Source organism: Manis javanica, chromosome 7, assembly GCF_040802235.1.
Source record: "Manis javanica isolate MJ-LG chromosome 7, MJ_LKY, whole genome shotgun sequence".
In the NCBI taxonomy this organism is placed as follows: domain Eukaryota; kingdom Metazoa; phylum Chordata; class Mammalia; order Pholidota; family Manidae; genus Manis; species Manis javanica.
In genome coordinates, this window is record NC_133162.1 from 48,295,722 (window position 1) to 48,313,042 (window position 17,321).

A 17,321-nucleotide genomic window follows, 5' to 3' on the forward strand; every position below is an offset into this window, starting at 1 on the left:
TAGCACTTAAATGATCTTTTTTGCATATGCCTCTTTATCCAATTGTTCAATATCCAAACATTTTCCAAGTCAGAACACATACTTCTTTTTTGATATATATTTAGTTTTTGTATATGAAGTCAAAGACAGTATTCTACAAAGGCTATCATAATTTTCCAATTCAGAATCATGACAAGAAAAGATAATCTTGTTTTTTGTGGAAATTCACCTGCTCTCCAAATATTGAAGGTTGCTTTAATTTTTCATAGTCTACTAGCAGCAATTCTGATTTTCAGAGAAAAACATAAATATCACTGCTTACTGGTCTTAAAAACATGCCATCTCTATTAGAAATTGCCTGAGAAAATAATAGCTAATATTTGTTGAGTGCTTTCCATATTCAGATACTGTGCTAAATATATATTATGAACTATATCTCATTTAAACATATCAGAAATACTGTGAGATAAATAATATTTGTATCCCTTTTCTGTAAAGGAGGAAACAGAGTATTTTGTATACAAGGTCTCAGACCTGGAAGTGGTAGATAAGAATTTGATCTCATCAGCCATATCTGACTTCACACTGATTTGTTAATGTGGTATTGCTTAAGAGAGATAAATGTGTTTCAGACCTTCTTCACAGATTTTGTCCATTTTCAGGAACCATTCTTTGTTATATTTAAAAAAAATAATTTTATTTTTTAAATTTTGAAGTTCATGAATAAGTGAAAGCTAAAATTTTCATGGAGTAAAGTTGTTAAGTCAGACCTTTTAATATATTATTGGTGAGGTGGTTGTGCTTTGGAGAATTTTTTGGCAGTATGTATCAAAACCTAAAATTCATTTGCCCCTTGACTCAGCAATTCCACTTTTAAGAATTTATCCTACGGCTAAATAAACTTGCTCATGAATGCAAAAGTATATGTCATGGGTATTCTTTGTAGTACTGTTTGAAATAAGGAAATTTGGAAATGATTTATGTGTTTAAGAGGGGCATGGAAAATAAGTTATAGTGTATCAGTAAGCTGTAACTTTATTCAAAGCATTAAAAAGAATGATAATCCCAGCTAACCAAGTGTTTACTAAGTTCTAAGCCCTGCTTTTATTTAATCTTCCTAAAAATTTCAGTTATTATTGTTATTGTCTCCGTTTACACAGAAGAAAAATGAGGCATAGAGGTTAAGTGACTTGTCCAAGGTTGTAGGACAGAGACATTCAAACAGAATAGTTCAGAGTTCACACTGCTAATCATTGTGCTTACTTAACTACCTCTTGGTCATCTCTGTCCTGACATGAAAAAGAGAGAAAACTGATAAGTGAAAAGAATAAATTGTAAAGGTTTTTATAGTATGATACCATTTATGAAAGGGATCTCTATCTTCTACATCTTCCATTTATAACATATAAAATTATCTGTATGTTTTCTTATGACATAAAATCTTTATATATATATATATAATATAGTCATATTTATGAATGTATATGAATATGTGTGAATGTACTCACAAAATACAGATATAGCACATGTATAAATATATGCACATAAATATACACATATATACATATGCACACCCATAAAACATACATTCATGGAAAAATTTCTGGATAGATATATAAGAACTTAATGGATATTTTTTGGGATTAGTGTGGAGACTTTAACAAAATTTTCACTTTATACTCTTCAGCTGAATTATTTAAAAGCTATGAGCACATACTGCTTTCATAATACAGATTTAAATTTAAAAATTAAAAAATAGTGGATATGGTAATTCTTTAACAGTTATGTTACCAGAGACAGTTAAAGAGGGACCTTTTCTTTTCATTTTATACCCTTCTGAGTTGTGAATTTAAAAAATGAATGAGTACATGTTGCTTTTATAAAAAGCATTGCATTTTAAATGAAGAAGCTTAAAATAGTGGACATATTTCTCTACATTCTATAAAATATTTCTGTGATTAAGTTTGGGATACAGTTTATTAATTATGTTGACAGTTTAGGATAAATATGCCTATGTTAAACTTTTATCAGACAGCTGCTCTCTTATTTTCTTAAAGGCAAGCTGTTTTCTAACATCCATTGAGTTGAAAAGTAACTCAATGAAGATTTGCCTTATTTTTATAAACAAGATCGTTTCCAACTGAAGTCTTAGTAAAGAAACCTTTCACAGCAAATGAGATTCAGCAGATGCAGAAGTTGACAGCAATTTTACTAGATGTTGCCAGTCAATTGAGCACAGTTCTCTTCTAGGAAAATGGTATCATGCTTCTTAAACTCCAGAACATTTATCAAAAACAAATGTCAGTGTGAAACTGCATTGTCTATTAAGAGACAATGTTCTCGTGTCAACTGGCAGTATTTTAAAATTATGCTTAGTCATGGAATGTACTTGGAATTAGTTTGGATGATAAATGTCAAAACAGGAGTAACAGAAACTTAAAGTATAATATATTTGGGGTTGTGTTTTTCAGGTGAAGCTCTGAAAGGATCAGCTGAGAGATTTGCTGATGACCCCTGTTACCTCCCTAAAAGGGAAGCTGTTGTTCAAGCTGCCCGCGCCTTGTTGGCTGCGGTTACCAGACTCCTTATCCTTGCAGACATGATTGATGTTATGTGTCTCTTGCAGCACGTGTCAGCTGTAAGTAAAAAATGGCTTAGTTTACCTTAGCTTTGTTCTCAGTTCTAATTCCATTCTCTGAAGATGGCATCAATCCTAGTGCACATCCTGGCCACACCCTCATTTCTTAAGATCACTCATGAGAAGCTGACTAGATTGGATTGTGAAACTAATGTGTACCTCAAAAGAGTGAAGCAATAGTTAGTCTTAAAGCCAATGGGAAATTGAAAAACAGAAACCTCCTGAAAACGAAATAGCCAGGAGAAAGTTCTAGACTTTTGATCATTTGAATTATTATGTTCTGTATAAATATATAAAGAAACATATACAATAGCATAATTATATAGAGAATAAAAATAATAAATGTATAAATATAATTTGAGAAAGAGAAACTAAAGCTGAGGACATTTGGAAGTTTATTTTGTGTGCAAATGAATACTTTGCAAGCTCTTTCTGATCCAACATAAACAGTACACGTTTATAGGTAGTCTGTGATATCTGTAATAATCCATTATGAAAATGTATAAATGGATTTAATATGAGTAAAGGATATATTTTAACTGGGAGTTACAAAGGAAGCATGGTATATTGCTTGCCTTTTCCTACTAGACAAATCCATTTAGAAAAGGTTTAGTAAAAAGAGAATTTTATTAAAACTTCTTTTACTTTCTTAATTTGTTTAGTTTGACCAAGTCATTAATAGTGTCCAGATGAAAAAATTGCAAAGAACCTCTTGGAGTCTCTACTCTATCCCCTCCTAAATAGGACCCTTTTTCTTCTGTCCATAAATACATCTGCATTTTCATAGAACTGCCATTAAGCAAATGATGGCCTTGTCTGATTGACCCTTGTCAAAATAATTTTCTGAAATTAATAAGCTAAACCCTTTGTTTGCATTTTTATCTTACCGACTAATGCTTATTTTAATCCTAATATAGAGTGACCTACCCTTTATACTTTTATATTATTTCTCTTTTTATAGCTTTTACTGCAGAAAAGCAATTTGGCACTTTCTTTTTTGCTGTTTAAATAACATTTTATGAAAGGGATTAGTTAGCAGCAGCAACTGTCAAGTAGGGGATTGTAGGTGAGATAATTGAGCAGTGTTTCTTCTTACTTGGTTGTTGGTTTGTTGAATACTTTAAACAAATCCCTGAACATTTCTGAGATTCATTTTTTTCATATGTGAATACAGACACTAATAAATGCTATAACCAAGAAGTAGGTATGGAAGATTAAATAACAGGTAATTCTTAGCCCAATAACTCAATAATTCCTATATTTTTAGACTCTAGACTTGTTGAGATGGGACAGAATGAAAGGCTTTTGTAAATTGCCTTGTGATTTTGAAAACTGCCACCTTCATAATAAATTAGGAGTTCACACACACACACACACACGGACTGCAAGCACCTTCACTACTACTTTGAGTGCCACTAGCTGGTAGGCACAGTGGTGGGTAGTTTACATACATCATGCCATTCAAATGAAGCAGGAGTAAATTGTAGATCAAAGAAAAGAAAAGTACAATTTTTTTGCACTAAAAATTATAGTTAATACTTACTGAGTTTTTAATAAATGTGCTAAGTACAGTCCTGGATTATCTCCCTTAATTCTATCCTCACAACAGCCTGATGATTATAGTTCTTATTTTACAGGTGAAAAAATTGAGGCATATTGAATTTAAGTGACTAGCTGAAGCAGTAGTGACAAAGAACTTTTGAAACTAGTGAGAAATATTGCAGTACAGGAACTTATTTAACTTGGCTTAACCCAGAGTTTCCCCAGTTTTTTGGCTCTAGGACTCTTCTATAATATATTAATTGTGGAACTTTCTCAGACCATACTTTGGGAAATAGTGGTTTAGAATATTTAATAGTATTTATGGTTATATTAAATTTCTACTTGTAATAAAATAATTCTAGTGGAGAAACTTCAGTGCCCTTATGGTCTATCTTGCTGAAGTAGATAGATTCTCTCCCACAATATGCACTATGTAGAACTTTCTAACTATATATGTGATCACTGAAAATGATAGTCATCTCAATTCTGTGAGATAGTGAACCTGATTTTGGACAGTTCTAATTGTTGCATTTTTCTCAAATTAAGCTTAAAGCCACCTCACTGCTATTTCCATTCACTACTTCTAGTTTTGCATTTTGGAGCAACTCAGAATCAAGGCAGTAGGAAAAGATTTTTCAAATAACTGATGTTTATTTTTAGTATTTACCTATGTCTCCTCTTATCTAGGCTAAAAATTTCTTGACCCTTGGACACTCTTTGTATGACAGTTTCAGACTATCTGAATACTCTGGAATTCCCATATATTCTATGATTTTCAATTTCCTGTTGAAATTAAAAATTTTGATTTTAATATACTTGAACATGATAAGCAGATGTTTTTATGGTAAACATTTAAAATCTTCAGTGTCTGGACTCCCTGGGGGTCCATCTGTGCGATCATTATGCTGGTTTTTTGCTCACGACGTCATGTCTTCTCATGTGGATGGCTATCTTTGTGTGCTAAACATTACCTCCTCTAGAACTTATCTCAGGAAATTCCTCACTGCTTTTAAGATAAAAGATTTTGCATTTCATCAATCTTATTAGTTCTCTTCAGCAGGATTGTATTGATTTCCCCAAGAGGTCCCCAGAATCATCTCTGTAAACCCTTTTCTATTCATATTATAGGTTAAAGATAATTTCCATAATATATTGAAATCATGTTTATTTTTAGTATTTACCTATGTCTCCTCTTATCTAGGCTAAAAATTTCTTGACCCTTGGACACTCTTTGTATGACAGTTTCAGACTATCTGAATACTCTGGAATTCCTTTCCAGAGTATAACAACAAGCTCTCTGATGTGACATAAAAACAAGCTCTCTGATGTGAACATTTCAAAATATACATAGACAATTACCTCACTGATTTAATGCCTAACATCAGCTTACAAATTGATAGCCTTGCCATGCTTTGGTTGATACAGATTTTGTGAGCAGTTAAAACCTCCAAGTCTCTGAACTTGAAGGAACTAGCATCCAAGTTTTTCATCTCTGATGCTAGTTTTATCTTTTTATGTGTAAAGGTAGATGTTACATTTATATTCACTGAATTTTGTCTTGTTAATTCTGGCTTCTTGTTGCAGTCCATCTAGATTTTTTTGTTTTGTTTACCTCTCCTAACCTGATGTCATTTTCAGATTTATTTAACCAGATTATTTATGAAAAATTGTTTAATGACATGTAAAACAGTGATATATCTTCCCTTTAGAGAGCACCAATCATCAAATATTAACACATTTTGAGTAAAGTAAAATGAGCTTCAAATTTGCTTTATTGGGTATAAATCATGGTTTTATCCTCAAGCACTTTCTCAAAGGCCTTCCTGAAATCAAAATGTATTTTCTGTGGCATCACAGATTTATCAATCTGATAACCCCAGTTATAAAAGAACTGAAGTTAGGTTGGCATGATTTACTCTTAATAATCCCATAGAAGCTCTAAGTGACCATTGCTTGCTTTCCTTTATTACTTTTCTCTCTTCTCTTTCTTCCTTAGCTTCATTTTTTAATGACTCTCAATTCACTTTCTTATGATTATAAACTATGCTGGGATCTCTTTGCCCTTAAAATATAGATATAATTGGCTTGAACCCTCATTCTGTGTCCTGTTGAGCATACATTTCTATGCTCCCAAAGATTTCTGTAAATTCTCTGCAGCTCATACTCTCAGGGTCATCTCTCATGCTAAGCTTTTGTCTCCACTGAATTACTTGAATTTATGGATGGTCTTTCTATCCCTCTTCTACAGTATGTTCATCCATAATTGGAAGTTGATTTTACCCCTGATTTTAAGACACACACACACACACACACACACACACACTCACTCACTCACTCACTCACTCACTCCCTCCCTCCCTCCCTCCCAGCGCACACACATTCTCTTTCTAGTATTCTCAGGCAAGGCTTACTTATTTATATATCTGATAAACCTAATCGAAAATTGGGAAGACTGAGTATATAGGGTACAATATATTCTAGGAGGCTTTGATATGTATATTATAAATCATCAAAATCCTTTAGCAACTTCATCTCACTGTTCTTCCATCTCCTTTTGCTCTACTTACTCTGTTCTCCCTCACACTCCTAAATTCCTGTTCATTTGAATGCAGTAACAGTTTCTATTACTCCACCATTGACTTGGCTTCTGCTAATTTGCACCCTCAGATATCACTATCTATCTTAAATTACTCCTTAAGGTATTGTCTTTGATATAGATGGTTCCTTTCCTAAGAATTCTGTAGTCAGCTCTCTCTCTTCCTCTCTTTCACACACCCACACACAATCCTATTATATAATAATCTATTATAAACTTTTTTTTGCATGGAGGGCATCAACTTTATGGATACAGATTTCTTCTGGGCACACATTCTGCTTTCAAAAGCAGTGGATTACATTTTTAGTTTTTGTCTTTGTTTTGCATATAATGGACAAAGGTCTGTGTCTCCTCCTTTCCTGGAATCTTATCTTACTATATCATCGAAGCTTCTGCTCATTTTAGACTTCTCTCTCTGACAGTCTTATATAAATCCCTGCTACATTTTTTTGTATTTATTCTCTATTGCACAGTACCAATAATTCTTCTGCTATCACACTGTTTTCTTTAGTGGCCTTATTCTTTTCCTCTTTACTATGATTTTTTCAAAATAACATTTTTTCATCCCTACTGAGGTCTATTTTATATGTCAGGTAAATGAAATGTTACTCTACTTTTGATTAACAGTCTGCACCCATATATTTCCTGAATTCTTAATTCTTTCTTATTTTTTAAAAATTATCTTCTTTGTGCTGAGACTGCCCCCAGAGACACAATTATGATCAAGTATATATGAGAACATAGACTAAGACCACCAAATAGTGCAAACATAGTTTGTAGGATAGGATAAATACTGCCAACCAACATGGTGTTAATATATAATTAAATATCAAGGATTCCTGACTTAGCAGTTTTAAAGGTATCTAGTTCCTTAAGGAAGTTACATGTTTTTTTTTTTTTTCCTGGAGCAAATAGGTCCAAATCAAAGCTAAGAGAGGCTGGAAAAAAATGATAATGTTTCACTATTTAATTAACTGTTGAAACTTGGAAAGGCAATTTGGTGTTATTATCACCATTGCTCATATGTTTCTATGGGAATTTAAGTTAAAAATTCTCTCTTTGGTTCTATTTAAGTTTTCTTAAACTTTGTGTACTATTTATGCTCTTCAATATTACACATCATATTTTATTGCATCTCGATTTTGTAAGCATCAATTTTATTTGAGAGAAAATTGGGTAGGATGTCTCTTGCTTTCTACAGGGGCCAGGACAATGTGGAGAGAAAACATGGCCTTTGGTAGCAGGGAGACCTTGCTTCTGTCCTGGCTCTGGAGTTGATGAGCTGGGTTGCTTTGGGAGAGTTAAAAATATGGGAGCCTCAGTTTCTTCTTCTGAACTATGGGGATAAAAAAAACTTACTCTGAATGCTTCGAAAGGATCTTGTGAAGAGGAAATGGTGGACTGTGTCTGTTACTCAGCAAGGACTGGCATGGGTCTCCTTGTACCTTTTTCCTTTCCTGTCCTGCCTGTCTCAGCCATGGTGCTTTGCTACCACTTTTTGACTCTGGCAGCACAATACTGTCCTTATTCCTAAAAAGTGAAACGAAATAAATTTGACTTCTGAGTTAAACAACTTTTTATTTTTTATTTTTTTATTTTGGTATCATTAATATACAGTTACATGAGGAACATTGTGGTTACTAGATTCCCCCCATTATCAAGTCCCCGCCACATACCCCATTACAGTCAGATGCTATAGAATCAGTACTTGTCTTCTCTGTGCTCTACTGACTTCCCCATGCCCCCCTGCTACATTATGGGTGCTAATCATAATGCCTCTTATTCCCCTTCTCCCTCCCTCCCTTCCCACCCCCACCCCAGTCCCTTTCCCTTTGGCAACTGTTAGTCCATTCTTGAGTTCTGTGAGTCTGTTGCTGTTTTGTTCCTTCAGTTTTTGCTTTGTTCTTATACTCCACAGATGAGTGAAACCACTTGGTACTTGTCTTTCTCCGCCTGGCTTATTTCACTGAGCATAATACCCTCTAGCTCCATCCATGTTATTGCAAATGGTAGGATTTTTTTTCTTCTTATGGCTGAATAATATTCCATTGGTATATGTACCACACCTTCTTTATCCATTCATCTACTGATGGACACTTAGTTGCTTCTATTTCTTGGCTATTGTAAATAGTGCTGAAATAAACATAGGGGTGTATATGCCGTTTTCAAACTGGGCTCCTGCATTCTTAGGGTAAATTTCTAGGAGTGGAATTCCTGGGTCAAATGGTATTTCTATTTTTAGTTTTTTGAGGAACCTCCATACTGCTTTACACAATGGTTGAACTAATTTACATTCCCACCAGCAGTGTAGGAGGGTTCCCCTTTCTCCACATCCTTTCCAGCATTTGTTGTTCCTATTCTTTTCTATGTTGGCCATCCTAACTGGCGTGAGGTGATATCTCATTGTGGTTTTAATTTGCATTTCCCTGATAATTAGCGATGTGGAGCATTTTTTCATGTACTTGTTGGCCATCTGAAATTCTTCTTTGGAGAATTGTCTGTTCATAACCTTTGCCCATTTTTTAATAGGGCTATTTGCTTTTTGGCTGTTGAGGCTGAGTTAAACAACTTTTACAGCTTTTCCATTTATCATGCAATAGCCAGTTTATTTATTTTTAATGGGAATGTTGATCCCTTTCTATTAGGAAATAGATCAATGTCATTATAAGAAATGGGTCTAGTATTTAATAACTTCTTACATCAAATGTATATTTAGTATTTGCTACATACAGTGCTATAAAATATTTGTACACTGAACTATGATTCTGAATATGAAAAATATTCATAATGTTGTAAATCACACATTACCATGTTGGTAGCTAAGAATTTTTGAGGCCATCCTCTATTATGAACAGGCAGATATGTACCAGAAAAAGACTGTTTAAAGCTTCTTATTAGAAGTATTAGCAGTTTTTAATGGGAGAAATTGCTGTATGATTAAAAGCTGTTTGAAGCCAAGTATATTCTGCAGAAGATCCTAGAAAAAATACACAGAGATACTATGATTTAAAGAAAAAAGTGAGTCACAAGAGTGGAATATAATACAGAATAAGAAAAACTAGAAAAAGGAGACAAATAGAGTACAAATCACTGAATTTGTGCTGGATTTTATACTGAAACCTTTAGGAACATAGGAAATTTCAGCCATGTAAAACTTCTAACTTTTAAAAAAGGATCAGCATCATTCCAGGAAGCTTCAGTTTGGTTAACTAATTAACCCATTCAACAAATGATTATTTCTTGTGTGCTCACTGTATGCCAGTTTCAGTACTATGTGCTACGGTTTTAAATTTAAAAAAAATAATACCATTGTCTTCTCCTGGAATTTACAGATTAGATAAGAAATAAATTAACAATATAAATTATTATGATAGAAGTTGGAGGCATTATAACAGTTGTACCATTGGAGAGTGTTTTGAGTGAATAATGCACAATTGAGTTTGGAGAAAGAGTTAACTAGACAAAGAAGGTGGTGGAGGAAGGGAGCATTTTAACTGGAGGTTATATGCTTGGAAGCCTGTAATAATTATGAGTGTCTGAGATGAAGGATGACTGTGTGGGAGGATCAAGAGTTGAAGATGGAGAGGTAGGTATAGACGTGAAAGACCTAAATTAAAAAGTGTAAACTGTAGTCTGAAAACTAAGGCGGAACCATTCAAGAATCTCAAGCAGGGAAATGATATAAGCAAGTTTGTATTGTAGGACCATTATTCTGGAAGCAGTTGGCAAGGGGGCCAGAGTAGGGGCACAGAGTCCAGTGATGAGGCTGATGCAGTCATCTGTTTGTGAAACGATAGGGTGGGGTAGAGAATGAATGACAGAGATGAAGAACAGTCTACAGTTTGGAAAGTGATTGGAATGTGTACAGAGGAAAAGGGAGGCATCAGGCAGACTTCCAGGAATCTGGTTGGGCATTGAGGACATTGGTTTTCTGTTTATAAAGAGGGGAAGCAGTTTATGGGATTTAGACATATTGGATTTGACATACATATGAAAGATAATAGATACTAAAAGGTATTTTAAAAGATAAAAGTATTAAAAATAACCAACTAAAATATGTTAAAAATATACAATATGAATAGATGTAAGTTAGACAACACAAAGTCTCTATATGTGGGAGATTACTTGCTTACAAACCTTACATTATTGTCAGCTTAAAAGAGACTGTTAAAACTATAAAATATTTTATGTAAATCCTGAGATTACCACAAAAAATGCCCATAGAAGATCCAAAAGAAAAAAAAGGTATCAAAGCATATCAAAACAAAAATAAACAAAATACAAAGGAAAGCAAGGGAAGGAAGAGACAGAAAAAAGAACTACAAAATGACACTAGTAAATTCTTCTCTATCAATAAGTACTTTAATTGTAAATAGATTAAACACAATGTGACTGAATAGATTTAAAAAAACCAAGATCCAATTCTGTTCTAAGTATAAGAAACTCACTTTAGATTTAAGGACACATTTAGACTGAAAGTGAAGGGATGGGAAAGGATATTCCAGGGTAATGGTAACCAGAAGAGAGAAAGGGCTATGCTTATTGTCCCGACCTGCAGGACTATCAACGGGGGCCGACGACCTGGAGGAGAGAATTGAAAAATAAAAAAGAATGGGGCAAGGGACACAAAGAACAACTAGCAAGACAGGAGGTCTGATCAAGCTGGCACAGTTTATTGTTTACAGGCTCAATTTATACAAGTAGCAAGTAAGGGGTGGGTCAGGAGATAATTGGACCTTAGGTGGTGCCTGCGGGGAGGTGTAGAAGGGTGATTGGGTCTTGGTTGGCACCGGCGGGGATGGAGGACCTGGAAGAGAAGCGGGGAGTTCGCCATTTTGGGGGCGGGGGAGGTGTTTCTTGCTTAACAAAGGACAGAAAAGGCACATGCTGTGAGGTAGCCTAACCACTAATTCTAACTTAGAAATGCAAATGTTGCTAGGTAAATTAACCCCTAGCTCTAACCTAGAAGTTCACTAAATGTGCTTCTTAGTAATAGGGGAAAACTTGTTTCTAACGCGTGGATGGGTTCATTGTTGCTGACTTTACAGGGAAGATTTCTGATTTTGCAGGAAAGATTTTTACTCAAAACATTGCTGTTGTCTTAAGGCTTTTGTGACCGAATCTGCTTAAAGGCCCACAGATTTGCTCCCAACATCTCCCCCGTTTTTCTTATATTGAAACAGCCAGCCTAGCTCTGGCTGGGTCAAGGCCTGTGCCTGTCTTAGGTTGTACGGCTTAAGGAAATCCTTACCTGTCATGGGGCTATAGTCTTCTAGCGACTATACCCTGCCTTAGGTTGGTATTCCCTATACAACCATATCTTACCCATCTTTGGCTACCAGTCTTGACTTGATTTGTTGTGAGAATGAATATTTTTGAGTGAGAATTCTGTAAAGCTGAGTACTCCAAGGGGGGGGGGTACAGGGGTCTGATCCTCAGTGGGTACCTGGCATATGGGTACCTGGCACGCTAGGAGAGCTCCTTTAGTCTTACAGACTGTGCTGAAGAGAAGGGAGTTGCTTGATGACGCACGAAATGTCCTTATTTTTTGAGGAGAGGAAGATGCTGGACACAAACCTCTATGCAATCAGACATGTCCCTCAAGGCAGGTTTTTCACTGCCGTTACCCTGGGTACTCAGCCAGCTTACTCAAGGACTCTTAGCATATCTGCTGGAGGAGGGAGCTTCTTCATCATCGCTATCATGAGCAAGCCTGTTATAGTGGACTTGAATAGGCTCGCTTACAAGGGTGTCTATTTGCTTTTTTACAAGGCTCGTCAGATGTTTAAGAGCCCAAGGGCCAAAAGACAAGAGCAATATTAATCCTATAAGGGGGCCTAAGAGAGAGGGGAAAAGAGTAGTGAGCCATGGCGAGGTAGAGAACCAATTCTTATACCAACTTTCACTCTGCTCTCTTTCTATTCTTCTTTTCTCTAACCCTTCTCTGACTCTTCTCATACTATCTCTAACAACCCCTGTTTTGTCAGCATAGAAACAACACTCTTCTTTTAGGGCGGTGCAAAGCCCGCCCTGCTGCAGAAAGAGCAGATCTAGTCCCCTGCGGTTGTGGAGAACTACTTCAGCGAGGGACGAGATAGAATCTGTCAGGTCAGAGATTCCTTTTTGCAATTCTTGGATATCTTGGTCTATAGTGGCACTGAGTTCGTGATAGTGAGAGTTAGAAAGAACTAAGGAAGAGATGCCTGTACCGGCACCTACAGCTCCTAAGCCAAGCAAAACAGCAATAGTAATAGCAGTAATGGGTTCTCGGTGGGAGCGTTTAGGGAGGGAAGGGTCTGAAGATTGTTCCCAGATATGGAAGAATTCATCAGACTGGTAGTAAATAAGCCTGGGTATAACTTTTACAAGAACACAAAATCCATGTTCTTGCAATAAGGGGTTGTAAACACAGGGGGTGAGTCCATCTAAGCAGGCTCACCAAGCGTCTTTTGGGGGAATAATATATCGGGGTCTCTGTTCAATGGGGAAGATTTCTCGACAGAGGTGAGTATATTCATGAGGGATCGTTTGAGGAATATTAGTTATACAAGTCCCATTACCGACTACTTGGGCTAAGGTTAGGCCTTCCAAACTAGCGCGTTCCCAACAACAGCTGTGAGTATCATTGGAGGTAGAGAAATTGCCAGGGATGGCAGCGCCTTCATAGAAGGGGGGGGAGGAGAGATAACATAACCAACATTCGGCGGTAAGCTCAGGGGTGGTGGAATTAATACTGAGAAAGGTTTGATTTATGAGAGTGAAGACAAGGTTTTTAGAACTCGCTGGAGTGGGCACTAGCAGTGTAGGGAAGGGTTTTAAACTACTAGTTGTAAAGCTATGTTTAGGTGAGAGGGTGGAGAGCTTTGGTGAGGGGAGGTGTTTCCCACCTAGGACTGTATTTGGGCCTATGGCAACAGAAGGGGTGGTGGGGAGCTCTTTAAGGAGTCTAATAGAAAAGGTGATGCCTTCGTCATAATGGTCTTTATATAAACGAAGGCCCCAAGTGTATCCTTGCGCCCAGTTTGAGGCTTGCATCCCTTTTTCAGTAAGTGTGATGGAGAGAGAATTGCTCCACCCTTTAGCTCTATTTTCAGGTTTGCACTCGGGGAGTATTTCAGGGTATTTATGCCCCTCAAAGGGGCTGTGGGAATAATTGGCTTTGACAGTGATAAAGTCCCAGGAAGAAGAGGGTTTCCAGTAAGTGTCTCCTGTAGTCTCACACCCCCATGATGCACAATAATAATCTGTCTTGCCTCCGCATTTATGAAGGAGGTGACGGGGCCAGTGTTGCCCGGGGCAAACATAGAAGAGATATGACCTAAGAACTGACCGGCGCCCTGGGTCAGATCACCCAGAGTAGGCGAGACCTGTACGAGGGATAAAAGGCACTTCACTCTGCTTGAAGAGATGTTCTACTCCCCAAGGGGCTCCTGCACCGAGGGCTAGCTTGCAGAGATTGGGCTGTAGAACGTTTGGCCACCAGACGTCTGGTGATGTTTGAGAGCGGGACCAAACAACGTCTCCTCTTTCAGACAGCACTACCCAGGTGTAGTTCCAGGGGAAATGCCGGGACTTCGCGGGAGGTGGCGCTGGCTGATGACTCAGAACTGTAGTCGTGATCAGGAGAACGAGGATTGTTAGCAACTGCATCTGCAATGGAAGGAGAATTTGTCTCAGGCGGGGAGGGAGACTCCCGTCTGGACGGTGGTGAGTTAGCAGTTTTAACTAGTCTCTCAGGGAGCCATCGAGGCTCAGAGTTTTGCTGGTCATAAATGCAGACGGACCCTCTGCCCCAGATTATAACAGGGTCAGGACCTTTCCATGCAAAGGTCAGTGGGTCTTTCCATTTTACTAACGCTTGAAGCTCATTGGTTTTTGGGTGCCATAACTGATCGGCAGCTGAGCATCCGTGGGAGTTGAGCGTCAAGAAATTAATGACAAACAAGGCATGACTAAGTTGGTTATGGGGGCTGATGGTCGTATACACGAGGGGATTGTTCTTGAGGCAGGAGAGTGTGTTTTTAAGTGTTTGATGAGCTCGTTCTACAATCCCTTGCCCTTGGGGATTATAGGGGATGCCTGTGATATGTTTTATCTGGAAGTCAGAACAGAAGCGCTGGAATTTAGCTCCTGTGTAACCTGGCCCATTATTGGTTTTTATAATTTTTGGCTTTCCCAGCACTGTAAAACAATGCAAGGTGTGGGTAATGACATCTTTAGAAGCCTCTACGGTAAGGGGCGATGCAAAGATAAAACCACTAAAGGTATCTATAGTAACATGAAGATATTTCATCTTTTTAAAGGGGGTGAAATGAGTAACATCCATTTGCCAAATTTCATTCAGGATCAGTCCCCAGGGGTTCACTCCTAAATGAGGAACAGGAAGATGTGGAGCACAGTCATTGCATCTTTTGACAATTTCTCGGGCTTGCTCTCTGGTAATTTTGAACATGAGCCGCAGAGTATTTGCTGAAAGGTGGTGGAGGGAATGAGCATGCTGAGCTTGAGTTAGGGGTACACTGCTAAAAGTTGGTGCTATTAAGGGAAGAGTACAGGTGGCTTGGTCAGCAAGGGCATTGCCTGCTGAAAGAGGGCTGGGGAGTCCTGTGTGAGCTCGCAAATGGCCAATAAAAAAGGGGTTGGAGCGTCGGACTATGAGATATTGAATTTGTTTGAACAGATCAGCGGCGTTAGATGAAGGTTTAATAAAGGGAGTGGTTTCTAGGAGAGGTACTGAGTGAGCTATGTAAGAGCTGTCTGTATACAAATTGAAAGGGGTATTAGGGAGTGATTGGAACACTTGGAGAACTGCATAAAGTTCAACAAGTTGAGCAGATGAAAAGGAAGTAGACAGGGAAACAGGGGTTTTACCTTGAATAACATATGCTGCTTGCCCTGTTGCTGAGCCATCTGTAAAGATAAGGAGGGCTTCTTGCAAAGGAGAGGGGGAGGTAACTTTAGGGAAAACTAGGGGATGCAGTCTGCTAAACTGAATCAAAGGGTCAGTGGGATAGTGATTATCTATGGTCCCAGCAAAGGAGGCACAGGTGATACCCCAGTCATCATTGGTTTGTAGCAACCAATCTATCTGCTCTGTAGTATACGGGGCTACAATGATATCGGGATCTTTACCAAAATACTGTCTGCTTAATTTTCTCCCTTCTTTGATAATAGAGGCAGCTAGGGAAAAGTAAGGTGTTATGACTTTTATACGTTTGTTGGAGAGGTAGACCCAAAGAAGAGGCTTGCCTCGTTGTTCAGGAGTCTTGGCTGACTGCCAAAAAACTCCTACTGGAGCATGGGTGGTGGCACAAATGATAAGATATAAAGGAGAAGAGTAGTCAATCTGGAAAGAGGTTTGTAGAGAGATAGCTTGATTTATCTGTTCTATAGCAGCAACTGCTGAGGGCATTAGGGTGCGGGGGGAGAGGGGATGTGAGTCACCTGTTAGTAAATTGTTTAAGGGAGTTAGGCTTTCTGGGGGAAGTTACAGATATGGTCTTAAAAACTGTAGGTTGCCTAGCAATTTTTGAAAATCATGCAGCGTTTTGAGAGAGGAAGTTTGGAGCTCTATTTTGGGTGTGAAAATCTTGTGAGCCTGGAGGCTGTAACCTAGGTAAGTATAGGGTTCGGAAAATTGAATTTTATTGGGAGCAATTTTTAAATGAGAAGCCTCTAGGGTTTCTATAAGGTGTTGAAAACAGGCAATGCCTTGGGCTTCATCAGGAGAAGCAATAAGGATGTCATCCATATAATGAAGGAAGTAAATATGAGGCCATTGTCTCCTAACGGGGACTAAAACTCGAGCTATGAATTTTTGAGCTAGGGTAGGGCTATTCGCCATACCTTGGGGAAGAACGCGCCATTGATATCTAGGCATTGGTTTGTTAAAGTTGATTTGGGGAAGGCTAAAGGCAAAATGAACACAATCATCAGGATGGAGAGGGATAGTAAAGAAACAGTCTTGCAGGTCTATAACAATTTTATAATAGTTTATGGGTATGGCTGCGGGGGACGGGAGACCGGGCTGTAGAGCACCCATAGGTACCATAACTTTATTAATGGCTCGAAGATCTTGCAGGAGCCTCCATTTGCCTGATTTTTTTGCAATGACAAAGATGGGGGTATTCCAGGGGGAATTAGAAGGTTCAATATGACCTGCTGCCAGCTGCTCCTGTACAAGCTGCGTGGCTGCACGTAATTTTTCTGTCTTCAGAGGCCACTGATCAACCCAGACAGGCTTGGTTGTTTTCCATGTTATTTTATCAGAATGCTGCTGGGGTACAGGTATGATTGTGGCCTCTAGGAGAAAGGGAATCCTAATCCTCTTTTTTGAGTATTTGATACGATGGTCACAGGAGTTTTAATGCCTTGTGCATTTTTTCCTAACCCTTGGCCTGGCAAGTAGCCTTGTGTCAGCATCTGCCTGGTCACTAACTCATTTGGGCTACACATAAGAATATTCATTTGAGAGAGAATGTCTCATCCCCATTAAGTTGACTGGAAGCTTAGGAACTACAAAGGGAGTAACTATCCCTGAATTCCCTTCTTGATCTGACCAATGAA

The 17,321-nt window shown here is 37.9% G+C and overlaps 1 protein-coding gene across 6 annotated transcripts in view; it reads left to right on the forward strand.

The window, feature by feature from the left end:
- The window catches only part of CTNNA3 (catenin alpha 3), a 1,703,691-nt gene that overhangs the window by 131,927 nt on the left and 1,554,443 nt on the right, over positions 1–17,321 (forward strand). For all 6 annotated transcript variants that reach the window (XM_073240982.1, XM_073240983.1, XM_073240981.1 and 3 more), the window contains exon 4: positions 2,451–2,617. In XM_073240982.1, the coding sequence (XP_073097083.1) occupies positions 2,451–2,617 (167 nt within the window). The remainder of the gene's footprint in view (positions 1–2,450; positions 2,618–17,321) is intronic.